The 18,916-nt window shown below is 48.5% G+C and overlaps 1 protein-coding gene across 1 annotated transcript; it reads left to right on the top strand.

Moving 5' to 3' along the window:
* The first annotated feature begins 3,348 nt into the window (after positions 1-3,348).
* Positions 3,349-7,546, top strand: LOC119394401 (ctenidin-3-like). The gene is made up of 2 exons (XM_037661695.2): positions 3,349-3,507; positions 7,244-7,546. The coding sequence occupies exons 1-2, from the start codon at positions 3,505-3,507 to the stop codon at positions 7,475-7,477; spliced, it is 237 nt and encodes a 78-aa protein (XP_037517623.1). The 5' UTR covers positions 3,349-3,504; the 3' UTR covers positions 7,478-7,546.
* The last annotated feature ends 11,370 nt before the right edge of the window (positions 7,547-18,916 follow it).

The following is an 18,916-nucleotide window of genomic DNA, read 5'->3' as shown; positions in this document are numbered from 1 at the left end:
TGTGTTGTTCATTGCTGCAAGGGCGCACCATGCACTCCCGTAAAGGCGTCGTGCGAAGACGGTAGTTCTAACTTCGTGAACGCTACTGTCTGTGTCGGTAATTACATCTGGGTGCCCCGGACTGCAGCGCCTTATCGTGGTCAAATTTTTGTTGAAATTGGGGCGACTTTTGCGCGTCGGGACCCACCCGCCTGCAGCTTCTGCTACTGAAGCGCCTCTTCAACTTCGAGGAAAACGTATTCTAAGAGAAAAATGCGGAGTTGCACTCAACGTGGAAGCAGCAGGAAGTGCGGAGCAGTGATTCGCCTGCCTTTCGGCGACGCTTTCGGCGTTCACGGAACAAGCGCGCTCTGGCGTTCCAAACGCGCAGCTTGCACGGCGTCCGTGCAGTGGCGCCATCTCCCCTCCTTCTCGCACTCTCCTCCTTTCTCTCCTCCTCACATCACTCCTCCTCATCCTCACTTGCCTTTCCCGTCCTCTTGCTGTACTATACTATCCATGGCTATACTATACATGGTTTTGCCGGCGTGACGCCAAGCGGCGACATGAGATGACAGATGACAGCAGATGGCACGAGACGACAGCCCGGACTCCTAATGTGCTGCACACTTAATACAACGCCTACGGTTTAAGCCACGAAGAGAAAGTGCGGCATAGAAATGAAGATTCACGAGGACTGTCGAATTTCGATGACGCCAGGTAGCGGGCTTCTCCATTCACCTCAGCTATGCGGCAGTGCTCTTAGAGAATGGATTCTGTCGTTTGTGCAAAGCCCATCAGGTGGTAATGACACTTGTTCAAGTTTACGCAAGCGCGAAATGATGCCTTCTTTTTGCTTAATATATAGAGCAATCCGAGATCCGAGCAAGTAAGCGTTCAGTAAAATACTGAAGGAAACCTAGACATGCAAGAGGAAATAATAAAAAGACAAAAGAAATCGATCAGGATTAAGTGTAACTAATGACGGAAGCTAATAAAATCGTGGAACGAACACAAACGCGACGCTGATGCTGCGGGAAAAGAGTCGTATTTTGAAATGGTTTTACATCATTTATCACTCGAACTTTTGCAGGCGAGGCGTTCGATTGTGGTTCTGTTGAGGAGATAAACGAATGTTTAATTGAAAAGCTCGGTGAGGGCAAACCACAGCGCTATCAATGGAAAGTGAACGTGTCACGTTAGAAGTGCTAAATGACGCCTAACTATGAGTTAGGGCTGGTAATAACTCTAAATCCAGCTCTCTCTCTCTCTCTCTCTATATATATATATATAGATAGATATATATATATATATATGTATATATATATATATATATATATATATATATATATATATATATATATATATATGTATATATATATATATATATATATATATATATATATATATATATATATATATATATATACAGAGAGAGAGAGATAGAGACAGAGAGAGAGAGACAGAGATTAGAAAACAGGCATTTGAAAATGAAAGGCTGATTGGATTTAGTCTGTCTTTTACGTGTCCGTTAAAGACAACTCTGTACTGTTGCTACCTTTACTAAGTTACATACACGTTCAGGTGCTATTAGTTACTGATTTACTATTACGCTACAAAATTTCTTAGAATTTCCTTTATCTATTATCGTATCAAAATCATCGACAGCAAATGAAACAAGAAATACCACTCTTAGGCCACGCACCGTGGCAGGCAGAAAGTAAGACGCAGTGTCAGAAATACCTCTTGCCCAGATCGTGACTCCTCAGCTTTAAGAGCAAATTAGGAAGACTGCCGGCGACGTTTGTTTACCAATGATGTATGGAAGAAACCTGCCGCGGTGGCCGGTGTAATAGATTGGGCAATGAATAAAAAGAAAGGGGACGCCATTGACCGATATGAATCACCGCAATCCGTTACTCGAACTTCGGACACGCGGGAGAGCTAAGTCTCCGGCTCTCCCCATAGAGGCTATGCAAATAAGCGCGCGCGAAATGCATCGACACGGCCGAGGAAGGCGCGCGCGGAACACCTTAACCGAAGCAGGGCACGGTATCACGCTGCGCCTTGCGGTGCTTCTGCTTTTCGTGCGGTCCTCACCTCTGTGCCCCCACCGGTCTTCCTCGGCTTCGAACTTTTATAGCTGCGACGCAGCTCCAGTCCTTGCTCCCGCCGCTTGCGCACCGGACCATGAGCGCGTCACGACGTATGATAATGATACGGCGCCGAATAGGTGTAGTATATACGTGTGTATATGCCTACGCAGCGGCGGTGTGTTGCATCTCAGTGAGAATGAGATTATCCTTTGGTTGAGGGGGGGGGGGGGAACTCTTTCGCTTCGCCTCCGAGATGTCCCAAGGTCCCGCCTTTCCGAGCCGGGATACAACGAGCGGTGTGCAATTACCGGGACCTCAACGTTAATGCCCCCTCCGAGAGTCGCGTCTGGCCGTAGACGACGGATGAAGGAAAAGGTAATTACAAAGAGCCGCAGACGAGGCAGGCAAGGTCGATCGTCGTCGGAGAGGGCGCGAAAGGGGAGAGGGGTGCACTTCGCTTATCGTCTATTCCCCTCGCGCGATGCGGCCTTTTACAAACACGGCTTTTAAAGCCCATACATCATGGGCGCACGCAACGCGGGCTCCGCTCAAGAAGCCGTGGACCCTTTCCGGAACGCGCGAAGGTTACCGACTCTAGACAAAAGATAATAAAGAAGGAATGAGACAGGAGAGCGCGATCTCGAATTAAGATGGGGAGCGTGTGAGTCGCGGCGCGAGCCTTGCATGCATGCATGCATGCGCAAGATCGACTTTGATCCACATAACGCCGCAAGTGGGTTAAGAAAAACCGGACCCCCCCTCCTCCTTTCATCCACACTTTCACCAGTATAGAAGTTGTACGTTTTTTTCTTCGGGAGCTCGGACAGCGTTGCGATCGTGGTCTCGCCGGATCTGAATCAAAGATCGCCACGGGTTGTTTACACTCTCGCGTGATTTCTCTCGGGCCCAGATCGCGTTATCCGGGAAGGCGAAATTGCCCCGTTTGTGCAGCGGCAGTGGTTCGTTTCGCTGCCCAAGTAGCTTGTCAGTTTCGGGCGGCGAAACAGCCAGGGTAAGAACGAAGGGGAAAGGCAAGGCGAGAGAGGTGGGAAGTTGCGTCCTTTGTAGCGGGTTCGTCTACCGGGGTTGCGCATATTCTGTTTTTGCTTATGCCATGTCGGTCAGAGAGCTGTCAAGGCCCAGTTAGGTGCTCCTCGCCTCTGCCACGTGCGTCTGTCTGCGGCCCATGCGGGGAGGCCGCTCGCGCTTACTCAACCCCTCTCCTCGAAGCTTTTGTGTTCGAACTGGCGAAAGTGGCGTCCACGTCATGGTGCACAGACCACGCCTATGCTGCCAAAACGGCACTGCACCGGCGGCCGCTGGTATAAAAAGTCTTGGTTAGTCCGTGCTCGGTCGCAGATCAGAGGTGCAGCTCGGAGGACTAAAGTTGCTTCCACTCTTGACTGTGATTCGACAAGGCATCATCGCCATGGTACGTCCTGAGTCGTCCATTTAGCGCTTCTTGAGGTCTCCTCGTAGACACCGTCGCAGGGACTATGCTCCTCCTCAGGCTGTCTGTGCGCTTTGTAACTGCTTACCACTTTGGAAACATTTGGCAGTTAAATCAGAATCTTGATTACGTAATGCATGTTAAGGGTCAGCTTGCAATGGGCTAGTTAACCGTCATCAACCGGGACTGATAGCACGACCGATAGCCGGACTGATAGCCTAGGACTGATAGCCGGTCCTAGGCGACCCAGGACTGATAGCCGGTGGTATATTACATCTACGAGATAGCTGCCAAGGGAAGGGAGGCCTTCGTTCTGCCGTTGACATATATAGACCGATGTTGACCATAGTTCAAGAATTGCAGCTCACACTAAGTAAATCTTATTAGCGGGCTGACTTCAGGCTTTCCGGTGCGTGGAGATTTCCATAATATTTAGATGTGGCGGGTGCCTGTCTATCGAAGCTCGTACTGGAGAACCAAAAGCTGTTCTTTCCATTAAGTATCGCAATGTTTCGCAGAAGTCTAATGGAAAGTAACTTCGTTTGAAAAATGCAGTTAATTAAGTCATGCGTCCTGTAAATCTTTCCCAGACGTTCACTGCAACATTCGCTCTATGCGCACGGTTGCATAATTTGCACCCGTGCACTTATACCTTGAAACAGCATTGCTTTGTATTCCTGCGGGAATCCACTGAAACTGGAGCGCGCGTCATATGTTTTGTTTGCTGAGGCTCCGGCTTATTCCGAATACAAATAACACTCGAAACCAAAGTCAGGGTTTCGCATGCGCATATCCCGAAGTGGCCACGACGAAGCGTTGAGATTTTCTTGTTTATTTTTTTTTCTTCTTCGCAAGGCACGTAAGCCCTGTTCGCACGACCATTGTTGCTACAGATGTTTACGTCAATACTAAAATGGTTCCCGAACGCAAGCCATTCCAGAATTGAACAATGATTTACTTTGGCGGCGTGTCTCGCATTTTTCGACGAACGTGCATCTTGCGATGCTGTTTTCGCTCTCAGCTCCTGCGATTTACTTGGCCAGACAGGGTATACGATACGAGCGCGGGCGGGCACTTCGATCGCGGACGGCAAGCGAAGCAGAACGCGGCGAGATGCGGCATGCATGGAGCCGCTGCGTCTCCCGTTCCATCTATAGGCATCTTTTCTGAGAAAAAGCCGACCGTGTCCTGCGTTATATTTTTACTTTGTGTCCTTAAGACGCCGTTTACTCCCTCTTCCTCTGGCAACGCGCGGGGCTTCGGGCACAACGCGACCGTCTGTGAAACAAAGCAGACAGTGAACCGTACTACCCATGCACGAATGCTGTAGAAGCTGGACGAAAGAAGCGATGCCAAAAAAAGTGAATGCAAGAGAAAGTCAAGCTGCAGCTAAGAAAACGAGAGCTTGTTTTTTTTTTCCTTTTTAGTGTTTAGCTACGAATCTGCAATCGCGAAATGCCGCGATGCGATTCTGTACGGGCGAGGCGAATGGCTGGAAAGGCTGGCGGGAGCGAGAGGCGAGCTTTATGCAGCTTTTTATAACCAGAACACGTGCTCTCGTAAAACAGCAGCATTGTGCTTGTTTGGAGAGCTCTCTCTGTTTGCTCTGCTTTTCTGCGAGCATTCGAGCTGCGTGTTCAAAGAAAAAAAAAAGAGAAAAGAAAACGTAAAGGTTTTGACTAGCATGGGCTCCTTCAGGACGCCTGACACGCCGGCCGACACGATGTGACAGCAGAGGTCGAAGGAACGCCACATGGATTCCAACAGAGATGGTCCGGTTAGAATGTTTTTTATCTGAGGGTGGTCCAACAGGGCAGACGTATTTATTTTTTTCAATGTTTCTGAAACGGCTTTCTTTGTTGTGGCAGCAGTGACACCACGGATGTTTTCGTATTGCCACGCAAACAGGACTCGACTTTGATCAATTCCTTGCCGGACAGTGATAGCTTGTAGGCATAAAGCTCACCGACGACGTTGCTCAACGGTTAGTATAGAGGGAGGTGACGTACTCCCGTGGTATCCTTGGACAAGTGTCAATTAACAAAATTTGTGTCTCTTTAGCTAAGGGCGGTTTTAACAACGCCGTTAAATCGGGTCAAAAACGTGAAATGAGTCTGAGAGAATTTTGTTGATAGCTTTCGAGAAGTTGCACGCATTTGAGCAGCCTTCTACTTAGAAAACGTTGACGGCGAACAGAATGCACTGATATTGAAGAGAGAGGCAGCTAGCCGCTTTTTAATTTAATTTTCACTTAATACGACATGATTTTCAAGTTGAAATTCCTATGGGTATTGCACAAAGAAAATTGTCAAACGGTTCTATAGACTAAACAAGGGTGTCGATGCAGGCTAGTTGGTATTCCATTGCATGTTTGGGTGTAGCGCCGCGCACGATAAATTTCTCGCGTTCGATAGATTTCTCGGACATTTCGACCAGGCTGGTACGAATGCTTTTGTCATCGCGTCAGCATAAACGAATGCTCTCGCGAAATTACTAGGCATCGGGTAGCGGATGTAGAAGATTCCGTGTGGGGGACTTACTTAATCGGTGTTGAGGTGGTTACGCCTAAAAAAATACCTCAGTAACGTATGACTTGTAGGAGATGCACTCACCGGAAGCGAAGCGAAAGTAAAGGACACATACCCAGTCTTCCGCGTCAGTAACGATACCAAGCAGTAATGGTTTGTATACGCAGGACTGTAGTCGGCAATTTCCGCTCATTACCTCAAGGACCTGTTCTCAGGGTTAACTAGGCCGTCCATCCAGTGTACGACAATGTGTGGCTGCTGAGCAAACGTGAAGGCGCATTACCGGCTGTACCGTGGCTAAATCTTCATCGGCAATCTATGTATCTATGGGAGGCCGAATGAATGCGTACCCTACTATTAAAGAACTTATACCGCGAGGTCTGTGATTACTGCGTGTAAACTTGTGTCGGAGGCATTTGTTACTCTTATCTTTCTCTGGCATCTTTATAGCCACAGTCATAACAAAAAAAATCATGAAGAAAGTAATTACAGGAGAGGAGGTAATTGCATGTGAGATAACACAGTTGCCGCCTGTCTGCAGGCTAAGAAATAGAAACATAGAGCGAAAGAAAACAGATTATAATGTCCAGGAGTAGAAACTCTAAAGGCAATAAAAAGAAAGATAAGACCTCTAAAACTGCGTCAAAGTAACTGAAATCATTCGTTATCAAACATCTCCCAAGCGTGTTCGGCCTATGTTATGGCAATGTTTAGAATTATTACATAGCTTCGAAATACGTGACTTCCTTCTTACATTTTCAAAGAGAAAGAGTAATGGCCAATCGAATTTTTTAAGTACTGCTCTAAACATTTAGAAACCACATCTAAATGAAATCATTACTGGCCCTTTCATCGAGACACCTGTTGCATCACGATCACGGTCCTAGTTACGCCATGTTCGCTATAACACTTAATTAGTTTGGGATGAACATTCGCTTTATTTGTCTTGTAATGCGCTGAGAATGAATGACCACCGCAGAACGACGTCCCGAACAAACATGACCAAAAATGACAGTGATCTGGTGTGTCCTTCTGTGGTTTTAAGTTGTACTCGGGCAAGTATAATATGTACGAACTCCAACAAATCCATTTCATCGCTGTACTAAAGATTATCTCTGCGTTTTATATCGTTTTTTAATTTCCTTTCTCATGCATTATGAGAGATATTGGTTTCGCCTTGTGCATCGCAGAAGTCCGTGTGCATTGCGCTCCTACTGCTGGCCGTTGCGGCCGTGGCGTACGCTGGAATCTTCGGCGGTGGATTCGGACGAGGCGGCTACGGAGGAGGCGGCTACGGAGGCTTCGGTGGTGGTGGCTACCGTGGAGGCTACGGCGGAGGAGGCTACGGAGGTTTCCGCGGAGGATACGGCGGCGGAGGCTTCGGCGGCTACCGCGGCGGATACGGAAAGGGATGGCACGGATAAACTCCCCGCCTGCTGGGGGCATGCGCGCGCTTACCACCACGCGTGCGGCTTGTACATTTTCATCTCAGTTGTTGTTCTTGTTGAAAAAAAAAATCTCAAAAGCCATACCACTTGCCGTCAGTTGTCATTCATTCCCCTTTAGTTGAATGGAATAAGAAAAAATACAGGTACAAAGATGGGACCCGCTGCTTCTTTTAAAACGGTATAAGTGCATCGCATGTCGCAAATAAATAAGCGAAAGGTAAAAGAGAACATTATGAAATGACATTAGAATACGATTTAGAAAAGCAGCGTTGTTCGTTTCTCATCGCAAGTAAGCAACATTATGATACCCAACCTATTCTCCTCTGCAGTAACATTTGACTAGTGTGAACTAAGGTTTGGAACCCCAGAAACCCTATGGACACAGTACAGACACTCACAATGTCAAGATGTAGAAAAAATAACAAGAATGCACTTTCAGAACTAAGATGTCTGCCATGACACGCGTACATGCATTGCATACTACAGGAACTTACATTTCGTGAAAGAACACCTAACTTTATACGCGAACCTTTCTTATTCTAATATATCTGCCCAGAACACCAAGCGCAACACGTGGACGTTTTCGAAGAACATTTGTGTGCTCTCATACCAAGAGCTTATTTAGCCTCATTACTCTTCGGCGAAGGCCAGGCAATTTGAACACACTCGTTTCGATGTTCAAAAAGCTGCCTTTATCGGCACTGTGGAAAACACGCCTGGCCAAGAACGACAGACTGGTTTCTGAGTGCCTGAGTGGCATGGAAACATAGAAATTCGGACTAGTACAAAAGGACCAAGCTGTAGTGCTATAAAAACACCGATAATATAGCACAGATAAGGACGACAAAATGTGACACACGATCACAATGTTGTCTGGTCAAGCCTGTCAGAGGAAGATAGAATTGAGGTAGACTGAAAAAAGGAGATCGTGAAGGCTTTACAGGACTTTACAGGACTCGCTGAACGAAACATGTGGGGAACCTTTAGAGGTGCCCTAAACGGCAAGGGGAACGGACGAATGCATGCATGATGTTGCACCGTACACGTGTGCTGTACAACGTCGTTTCACTCTTGTAAAGTGGTCGTGTTTAACTTGGACGTATCAAAGGAAACATCACTGCTCTTTCTCTGTGTTGGTAGTGAACTCATAGGATGAGTTGTAGTATTAAAATTTACTTTCGAACTATTGCTCTCGAGGTCACACACCACAAAGCGGTAAAGTGAGCTTGTCGAATATCCTCTCTCTCTAGTGTGTTCCCCAGCCAAGGTCATTACGCTTCCGCTTGACATCCCAAGACTTATACTCACGAGGAAGTGTACTCGACGTGAGTGTACTCAATCAAGGAACAGGAGAGAAAGGAAAGGCAGGGATGTTAACCAGTCTAGAAGGACCGGTATGCTATCCTACACTGGGGGAAGGGATGGGGGAGGTATAAAGATAGATAGAGAGAGAGAGAAGGAGCGCACGCGCGCATAAAAAGTCCCGCACATCGATCTCACAGTCATGCTAATGTCGCTAGTCTATAACCGACGGTGCAGGTCTGATGCCTTCAAGAAGTTGAGCACTACCTTCGTCACCTTCACCCGCGATGACCTCCCAGGACGACATTCCAAAATGGTTTCTGCCGTCATCGGTATGGGATCTATACGAGCAAGAGCGACTGCGAGTGATTTTCTCTGCGCATTGTAGCGTGCACAGAAGATGTGCTGTAGTGTCTTCTCGCTACCACAGTTGTCACAAAACGGGTTGTCAGCCATTTCATTTCGAAAGGAGAATGACTTTGTGAAAGCCACTCTTAGCCATAAACGGCAAAGCAGAGTAGCATCATTTCGGCGTAGTCCCGTAGGTGTCTGAAGACGTAAAATGGTCGGGCAGTGGCGGTGGTGGCTCTGCAGTCTGCTTGCTGTATTACAAGTGGAGGAAGTCATTTCTTGTGCGACCACTCGAAGTTGGCTAGCAGCATCGGTCCTTGATAGGGGTATTGGTAGTGGGTGTCAAGTCACTGCGGCCTCATAGGCAATGAGCAGGCCGACAATGCTGTACTCAATGAAAGTGGCATTACATGTAGGCTTGTAGGGCACTGATACAACAGAAAAGTCATTACAGACTCGTTTGATCATTTGATTATTAATTTGACTACTAGCGAAGAAAGGAAAGACGAAGCACGGCTTTCTCACAATTTTACTTAAACTGGTGGGCTGAAACATGAGCAAAACTTAACTAACCTCAATGTAATTTCGGGTTAGTTTGGAAAACATCCTTTTGAAGAGCGAAGATCGCAAAACATCATTCTTATGTGCCTATGCATTATGGCGTTTTGCGCCTGCAATAAAAAGAAAAACAAAGAAAACAAGATCAGCTATAGCTGATTTATGGCAGATGCTGGTAAAATTAATGGCCTCGCGGGAGCATGGTGCAGAAACTTCCACAAGGCGTTGCCACGATCTTCTCTGCCTTTTTTCGGCTTGACCAGGCACAGTTTACGGTTACCGACTTTTCCGGCATCACAGAGGCATAATTTATCAATGCTGGCAGTAATTAATTTTTGCGCTGTTAGGAAACTGGCATCGTTACTTGGATACTTTATTTACACGGTCATAAGCAAATCAGCTGGTAGTTAAAGTGAGGCCAAGCAATGAGGACAATCTCGAAACGGCGAAGATTACTGCAACACGTGAAAACAACGGGGCAATGTTACAGATTGTGCAGTATTCGGGGAAAGACGAACATAACGGGGAGCAACAACGTCGACCCGTGTATGGAAAGCAATGCCAGAATAAATGCTTGACAGCGGAATCTAAAAGAATAGGCAGTTTCCTCTCAGTGTAGTATTCACCTTCAACCAGGCTTGTTCGTGCGAACTTAGGAGAATTAGTGGAGGGCACGGGTACGTTAACGCGCTTTCCCTTGTCTTGCAAGCTTCGACAAAAAGTCTTCGAACATTTCACCTGAGCAACGTCGCAACATTGTGTCACAGGCGAGGTCGCCACGAATAACTGCGTGAATTGAAAGAAATCCATCATGATATCGATATAGGAAATGTGAGCCAAGAAATCCCAATATTACCTCAAAATTTTGGGACGAGGGTCTGGACATGCCAAGGGTTGCTTTACAATTGCTAACAGTGTAATATACAGCCCGAAAATCAGAAGCATAAGCAACAATAAATCTGTTTGAACGATGTACGCGCATATTAATGCATTGCGGATTAGAAGATTAAAAATGATGACCGGTTTACAAGGAGGATAAGACTTGAAATGACCAACTGTGGTTAAGTAAGATGTGTTACCTGAACCGATGTTTTTTCAAGGACACCGCGAACAAGACTAGTCTTCTTGTAGAAACGTGAGTTGCACTGTTTTCTCAAATGTCAACCCTTCTTCCTCTCCCATTTTGCGATGTTTGCAGCCATAGATGCATGAGTACACGACGGGACGTGCGTTACCCGTCCGTTACCCGTCCGTTAGATGTGTGACGTTACCCGTCACAAACCTAACGTTAGCCAACCCAAGGAGATGCTAGAGCATTAGCCGATACTAGTAATTATAGCGGCTCCTTCGTATTCCTAATTTTCAGCACCAATTTGCTACGCTACTCCGCCGTGCTCAGCTTCTTCGAGCCACGCGCCAGGGACAATAAAATCACACCATCTCCCGCTAAAGGGGACCATGGGGCGATGCGAAGCAGTGTTTCGGCATGTAGAGCCCGCGTTCTAGAGGTGGAGTGGTGAGGGGGAAAGGGGAGAGGGGAAGTGGAGAGGTGGAAAGGAGAGGGGAGGGGAAAGGGAAAGGGAAGGGGGACATGGAAGGGGAAAGGGGAGAGGTGATGGGGAGAGGGGGAGGGGGAGGGGAGAGGGGAGGGGAAAGGGAAGGGGAGATGGGAAGTGGATAGCGAAGGGGGGGGGGGAGGGGGGGGGCGTAGCGCGCTACGTCACGGAAGTACGTACAATTTTATGAGCGTAGTAGCCACAGAATGCTTACGTGCAGGAATATGGAAGAGAGCCAAGAAAACGCTAGGACGCCAGCATATCCCTATCGCAAGAGCGTTCTTGAATTAGCCACTCAACGAATTCTCTTCAAATCACCGGCGTGTACAGAACTCCAATAACGTTACTATTCACATTCCAAATGACGAGTTGTTTACGTGCTGCGTTCACCACGTTTGCGCCCATCGTAATAATTTTCGGCTACGCTTCGAAAGTGTAGATCTGTTCAGAAACCGGCGGCTGCAAACGAAAAAAAATCAATTTAGGATGTGCAGATACAGATAAAATCGCCATCAAAATGACGTTTAAGCGAGCTGAAGGCTATTACAGCATGACTTTAAAGCATGTCGCTATTAAATGCTCGAAATTTATGTTTTAGCTTAGTGCTGGATGTCGCGCAAACGAACCTACCGCTAACGCTCACTGGGAATTACTCGAAGCTTCCCACAAATGATGCTTGCAGTATTGACTTACAAAGGAAGGTAGTAGCGTATGTCGCTCAATGGAAACAGCCGACAGCGAGAAGCCAGGGATTCCACGCGTGCGCTTTACTACAGCCGGGGTGCCCGATTGATCAGCCAACGATCCTCATTAACGAATCTATTATTGTCGGCGAGCTGCACCACACGATGTTCGTGTCGGGGGGGGTCTCCTTTGTTCGCGTTCCTTGCGCGCGAATTGCGACACGGTAATTACCTCAACAGTACCCACCGGCAGGGATCGATAACCATTAGCACCTTTAAAATGCTTAGGGCGACAGTTGAGCAATTGCCGAACACGGCGTTGCGCCCTCTGTAGTTCCACAAAAAGGGCGGCTTCCAGGGGCGTAGCCAAGGGGGGGGTTGGGGGGGTTCAAACCCCCCCCGAAATTTTTCAATTTTGCTTGCGTATATAGGCACGCACACATACATACACACGCACGAACATACATAAAGTATGGTTGAACCCCCCCCGAAAAAGATTTCTGGCTACGCCCCTGGCGGCTTCCATTTTGGTCTAACGTTCCTACCTGCCTCGCAAGTGCACCTGACGCATTGTTCTTCTTTTCTCTTTCTTTTACTGCCTTTTTGATTCGCATAGGACGCAGATACCTGCGATACACCTGCAGGTTTCTACAAAAGTGGAGCGTAGATGTTGTCTGAAAGGTTACAGTTAGTTCGTAGCCAGCGACCTAGCGCGAATACGTCGATGAAAACCGCAGAAATGAGCAAGCTTGATGGTATTACTAGACCTAGCGCACAGATAAATTTGCCACTGGCTTTGCTGCGCATAGAAAACAAACCCGATTGATCGACCAAGAGCGTAAAAAAGCAATGAGATGGACGTGAATGAAATGCTGCTGTGCCGCACCACGTATTTACACCAGGTTTTAGGGGCGAAGCCCCCCAGGGTCTCGCCTTGTCGGCATGTCATGGCGTAGTCACGGTCCACCATAAACGGGTATGCGCCACAAAAATTGGGTGAATCTTTCCATGATGAACTTAAATTGACTATCTACATAGTATTTCCTTGGTACAGGAGTACACATTGAAAATCTCAGGCTTTGAAATAACTCATATTTTGGAGAACAGCTTTGCTGCGAAATTAAGAAACGTGGTACCAAGTAAACTTATAATGAAATAAGTGTTACACCGAACTGATAATTAATTGTTCAAGCGGGGAACGTCACTCGATTATATTTGAGGATTGCCGAAATTGTATATGAATACTGTCAGTAATTTTAAAATTGCATTCGTTCTCGCAGTGCATAAGCTTCATCATGACTATGAATAGCAAGAATCGATTTCCTCGGTTCCCCTTCTCGTTCATCGCATAGCGAAGGTCTAAACTACAAAAAACTTTGAAGCCGTGACGTCGAAGACGAGGATTTATTGGTTGTTCGTCGGCACCCGAAAAGATGACGTGCTTCTTGAGGCCTGCGGTACGCAAGGTTAGAGCCAGAAAACGTAGGTGCGTTGGAAAGCGATTGGGAAAACGGCGCCACGCTCTGTCGACGTTCATCGCAGCGCCCCCCCCCCCCCCCCCCCCACTATACTAGATCAATGTATGGGGCAGATTTCGCGCCCCCCCTCTTAGATGATTAGGGGGGGGGGGGGGGCGCCCCCTTCCCCCCTTATGCGCACGCCTATGGCCACTAGGCGTCAACGTGAATGCATTCACAACAGGCGGTGCGACATCTGCCAAACAACAATAGACATTATACAAGCTCTGATATACCAATGCACTAAAGCAATCAACTACTTCTGTGACGACACGTTTCACTTTCGTGTTATACCGATTCCTGACAGAGGGACCAACCATGTTTTTTATAGCGCTTCGTGTTACATGACACAAGGAGAGGACAGACGCACATATTTCTTGCTAAGTCAGCATAGAAATGCCGACGCGTCCAGAAATTCCGGCACATACCGCCCAATAGTGGAATCCCTGTTTTTTAAGCAATAAGATAGCAGCTGTTTATCATTTAAGCCTTCAATGGACACTTCGACCACGAGCACGCCCTTAGAGGAGGGAAAAGTATGTAGTACGTAGTATATAGATATAATTTTCAGCACAATATGTTGGAACACAGTAAGATCAGTTATCGCACTTCTCCCCCACGTTTTATACAATAAAATTATCGTCCACTTTTATTCAATTCAATTAAGCTCAAATTCGTCATACTGCAATAAGAAAAGCAACAAATAATGTCCCTTATTCTTTCCTAGGCTTAATTGTCTGTTGGTTTAATTAGTTGTGTCTAAAAAAGAAACGAGCCCCTCGAACAATCCCCCTCCTTTCGTAAAGTTACGTAAACATTTTCGTAACGCTCAACATTGTGCCAAGCGTTTGGAGGCAGATGGACTTTTTTGAGTGCATGGGCTTACCAAACACGATGGTTACTATAGGCTGCTCGCAGGGTAGCTCGTACTTCGGCGTAGAGTCCCCATTAGCGTTCAAGCGCTAAAATCAGCTACATTAGGTAGAAGTAAAGACTCCGGCGCGCTGACGTGCCTATCGTAATCAGCATTTGTCGGCTCATTAGTGCGGAGTCGGAAAAGGCTATATTATAAATGGCAGATTCACAGTAGATAATAAATATTCTTGTACAGGGGTTGTCCCTGGAGCCAACGGCCATGCATTTTGGCCATTTGAATCATGTCATTCCATAAGTGCGTCTACACTCCATTCATGTTCTGACATATCGTTCATGTTCGCATAGTTGTCCATGAATGAATGCACATCCACGTATATACCATGCTAATGAAACATCGACGACGGCTCGGTTTCACGACGTGCGCGTCACCTCACTTGCACAATTTACGTCGTCATTTAGAGGAAATGCAAGTGATGCCATTCATGTCACGACGTGTCATTCATGTTTCTCGTAGACTTACATCATGCGACACATTTTGGTATATAGTGCCACACGTGTTTATTGCTTCCTTTTGATGTGTTCAGGTTTCACCTGCGAAGACTGTTAGCAACGCTCGGCGCAGAACTCGCCGCTATGTTTTAGAAGCTTCGCGATTGTTCGAGCGCATTCTGTTGAGATTGCACGCAGGGCGCGAATAATCAAGTTCATTCGAGAGCTTACGCAAGCACCAGCGATAGCGCTGGAAGGCTGGATGGCTATAAACGACCACGCAGATTATCGACGGCCGACGTTCTGTTCCCCGCTATCAGTGTACAGCGTGAATTGCTTGTGCTACGTTGTCTTTTCATTTTCCGGGCACAAATTCGCCCACACAAGAAAGTTTAGTCTTGAACACGCCGACTGCTGCCTTCGTCAACGTCACGACCAAGTGACAATAGCAGGGTAACAAAACGACCAGCATGACATCAAGATGACAGCTTGTCATTTACGTGCTCACGTGCGTGTATGCCATGTTATTCGTTCGTGACCTTTCGTACATGTTGGTCATGAACAAAAGGTCACGAAACACACACACACACACACACACACACACACACACACACATATATATATATATATATATATATATATATATATATATATATATATATATATATATATATATATATATATATATATATATTATAAAGAGGTTTATTAGCGGCGACGATATTCGACGATACAGCGACAGTCAAGGCGGGGCCGACTCTCAGCGCGAGCTGCGTTCTCCTCGAGCCGAAGAGGGCGACCCACTAGAAGGTGTTCGAGAGAACGACCCATTACCAAGTTCGAACGCTTCGCTACAATTACCCCCGGGTAGGAAAAGGGAGCCACCTGGCGACCTAGCAACAAGTCACTATGAGGGGGTCGTGGTAGGGCTTCAGGCGCTCCACGTTGACAATGTCGCGCCCTCGACGGCGCATGTCCGAAGACGGTTCTATGGGTTCGATGAGGTAATTGACCGGGGATGTGCATTCGACGACACGGTAGGGGCCTTCGTATTTGGGCAGTAGTTTGGAAGAGAGGCCAGTTGCAGTGGTAGGGACAGAGAGCCAAACAAGCGCTCCAGGGAGGAACGTGGGCGCAGAAGTGGTGTTGTCACCGCGAATGCTCTTCTGCCGCTCTTGGTTATGCGTAGTGAAGGTCTTGGAGAGCTCACGACACTCCTCAGCAAGTCTGGCTGTGGCAGAAATAGGCGCACATTCAGAGCGATCCGGCTTTTATGGAAGTATCGTGTCCATGGTGTGCGACGGGTGCCTTCCGTACAGTAAGAAGAAGGGTGAAAAACCAGTAGTGCTCTGAGGGGCGGTGTTATAGGCGTAGGTGACGAAGGGCAGAATGGCATCCCAATTGGTGTGATCGGCGGCGACGTACATCGAGAGCATGTCGCCGAGCGTGCGGTTAAAGCGTTCGGTTAGGCCATTCGTCTGCGGGTGGTAAGCAGTAGTTTTGCGGTGAACAGCATGGCACTCTTTGAGAATGGCTTCCACGACTTCCGACAAGAAGACACGGCCTCGATCGCTGAGACGCTCTTGGGGTGGTCCGTGACGCAGTATGAATCGGTGTAGTAGGAAGGAGGCAACATCGCGCGCTGTAGCCGCTGGGAGGGCGGCGGTTTCAGCGTATCGCGTTAGATGGTCAACAGCGACGATGGCCCAGCGGTTACCAGCCGAAGTCAGAGGAAGTGGTCCGTACAAATCGATGCCCACGCGCCCAAACGGACGGTTAGGGCAAGGTAATGGTTGCAGACCTGGTGGCGACACGTGCGTTGCAGGTTTTCGGCGTTGGCAATCGAGGCAGGAGCGAACGAACTTCTGCACGTAGCGGTACATCCCTCGCCAGAAGTATCGTTGTCGAATGCGGTGGTAAGTTTTGGATACCCCGGAGTGCGCGCATTGCGGGTCAGAGTGGAAGGCCTCGCATATTTCAGAACGCAGACTGCGGGGTATCACTAGTAGCCACTGGCGGCCGTCGGCGTCGTAATTGCGTCGGTGCAGTAGGTCGTCGCGAACGGCGAAATGGTGGGCTTGACGACGCAACGCGCGAGTGGATGGTGTTGCGGACGGATCAGTGAGCAAGTCGATCAGCGAGGTGATCCATTTATCCTTGCGCTGTTCGGTAGCGATGGTGTGAACGTCGATTGAAGCAACAGCTATGTGAGATACTGAGCAAGGGGCATTGTCGTCAGGCAAGGGAGAGCGCGAGAGGGCGTCGGCGTCAGCATGCTGGCGTCCGTTGCGGTACAGCACTCGGATGTCGTAGTCTTGCAGGCGAAGTGCCCAGCGGGCGAGACGGCCTGAGGGATCCTTCAGTGACGACAGCCAGCATAGTGCATGATGGTCGGTGACGACATCAAATGGGTGGCCATACAAATAAGGTCGAAACTTTGTAAGGGCCCAGATGATCGCCAGGCACTCTTTTTCCGTGACCGTGTAATTGGTCTCGGCTCTGGTAAGCGTACGGCTTGCGTATGCCACGACATATTCGGGGAACCCTGGTTCGCGCTGCGCAAGGACAGCGCCGAGGCCTACACCGCTGGCATCCGTGTGTACCTCCGTTGGGGCCGTAGGATCGTAGTGGCGTAGTATGGGAGGAGACGTCAACAAACGACGGAGCTTTGCGAACGCGTCGTCACACTCGGACGACCACGACTTTAGGGGTCCGTTACCTCCAAGGAGCTTCGTCAGCGGTGATATGATGGCGGCAAAGTTTCGTATGAAGCGTCGAAAGCACGAACACAGTCCTACGAAACTGCGCAGTTCTTTGACGGACGTAGGTTTGGGAAATTCGGCCACGGCCCGAAGCATGGTCGGATCGGGAAGGATTCCGTCCTTGGACACGACGTAGCCGAGGATTGTCAGCTGCCGTGCTGCAAATCGGCACTTCTTCAGATTCAGTTGGAGGTCGGCGTTGCGCAAACGCGTCAAAACATGCCGCAGACGTTGGAGATGCGTGGAGAAGTCCGGAGCGAAAACCACGACGTCGTCAAGGTAACACAAGCACGTGTGCCATTTCAAGTTGCTCAGAACGGTGTCCATCATGCGCTCGAAGGTCGCGGGCGCATTACACAGACCAAACGGCATGACGTTGAACTCGTACAAGCCGTCGGGCGTGACAAAGGCTGTCTTCGGTCGAGCGTCATCCGCCATGGGCACTTGCCAGTACCCCGAGCGCAGATCAAGAGATGAAAAGAATTCGGCTCCTTGCAGGCTGTCAATCGCGTCGTCGATTCGCGGCAGCGGATAAACATCCTTGCGAGTGATCTTGTTAAGCCGTTGGTAGTCCACACAGAACCGCACAGAACCGTCCTTCTTCGCAACGAGAACAACGGGAGACGCCCATGGGCTGTCCGAGGGCCGAATAACGTCGCGTCGAAGCATATCGTCGACTTGCTCATTAATGACCCGACGTTCTGCGGGAGACACGCGATATGGACGTTGCCGCAGTGGTGGTTGGGCGCCAGTGTCGATGCGATGCGTAACAACGGAAGTGCGGCCAAGAGAAGTTTGCCCGATATCGAAAGAAGAACGAAATTCTTCCAGCAGGCACAGAAGTTGGGAACGCTGGACCGATGTGAGGTTGTCAGCAATGGAGGACCTAAACACATCAGCAGGTGACGAATCAGACGTGGAAACAGCACTGAGCATACGGGAACTGGGACAGTGCGTGTCGTCGGGTGCGTCCATAACTTGTGCATCTTCGAGGGGTTCCACTCTGCCGAGACATTCCCCTCGCACCAACGTAACAATGAACGGGGATGGATTGGTCACAAAAACATCCGTGTCGCCCTGGGTGATTTCCACGGTCGCAAATGGCACCAGCAAGCCTTTCCTAGTGAAAACACGGTCACATGGAGAAAGGAGTGCAACGGCGTCGCAGAGACCGGTGCAATAGACTGACACAGCCGTTGACGAATTTGCAGGAACTGTGATGTCGTCTTTGACGAATACCTTGGTCGCAGCCGATGAACTGTCTGCCGGCGTCAAATCTGAGAATGGTGAGAGCTCTATTTCGGCTGGTGCGCAATGAATG

This window comes from Rhipicephalus sanguineus, chromosome 5, assembly GCF_013339695.2.
Source record: "Rhipicephalus sanguineus isolate Rsan-2018 chromosome 5, BIME_Rsan_1.4, whole genome shotgun sequence".
NCBI classification, from domain to species: Eukaryota; Metazoa; Arthropoda; class Arachnida; order Ixodida; family Ixodidae; genus Rhipicephalus; species Rhipicephalus sanguineus.
Note: the sequence above shows the minus strand (reverse complement) of the source record. Positions and strands in the feature narration are given on the sequence as shown.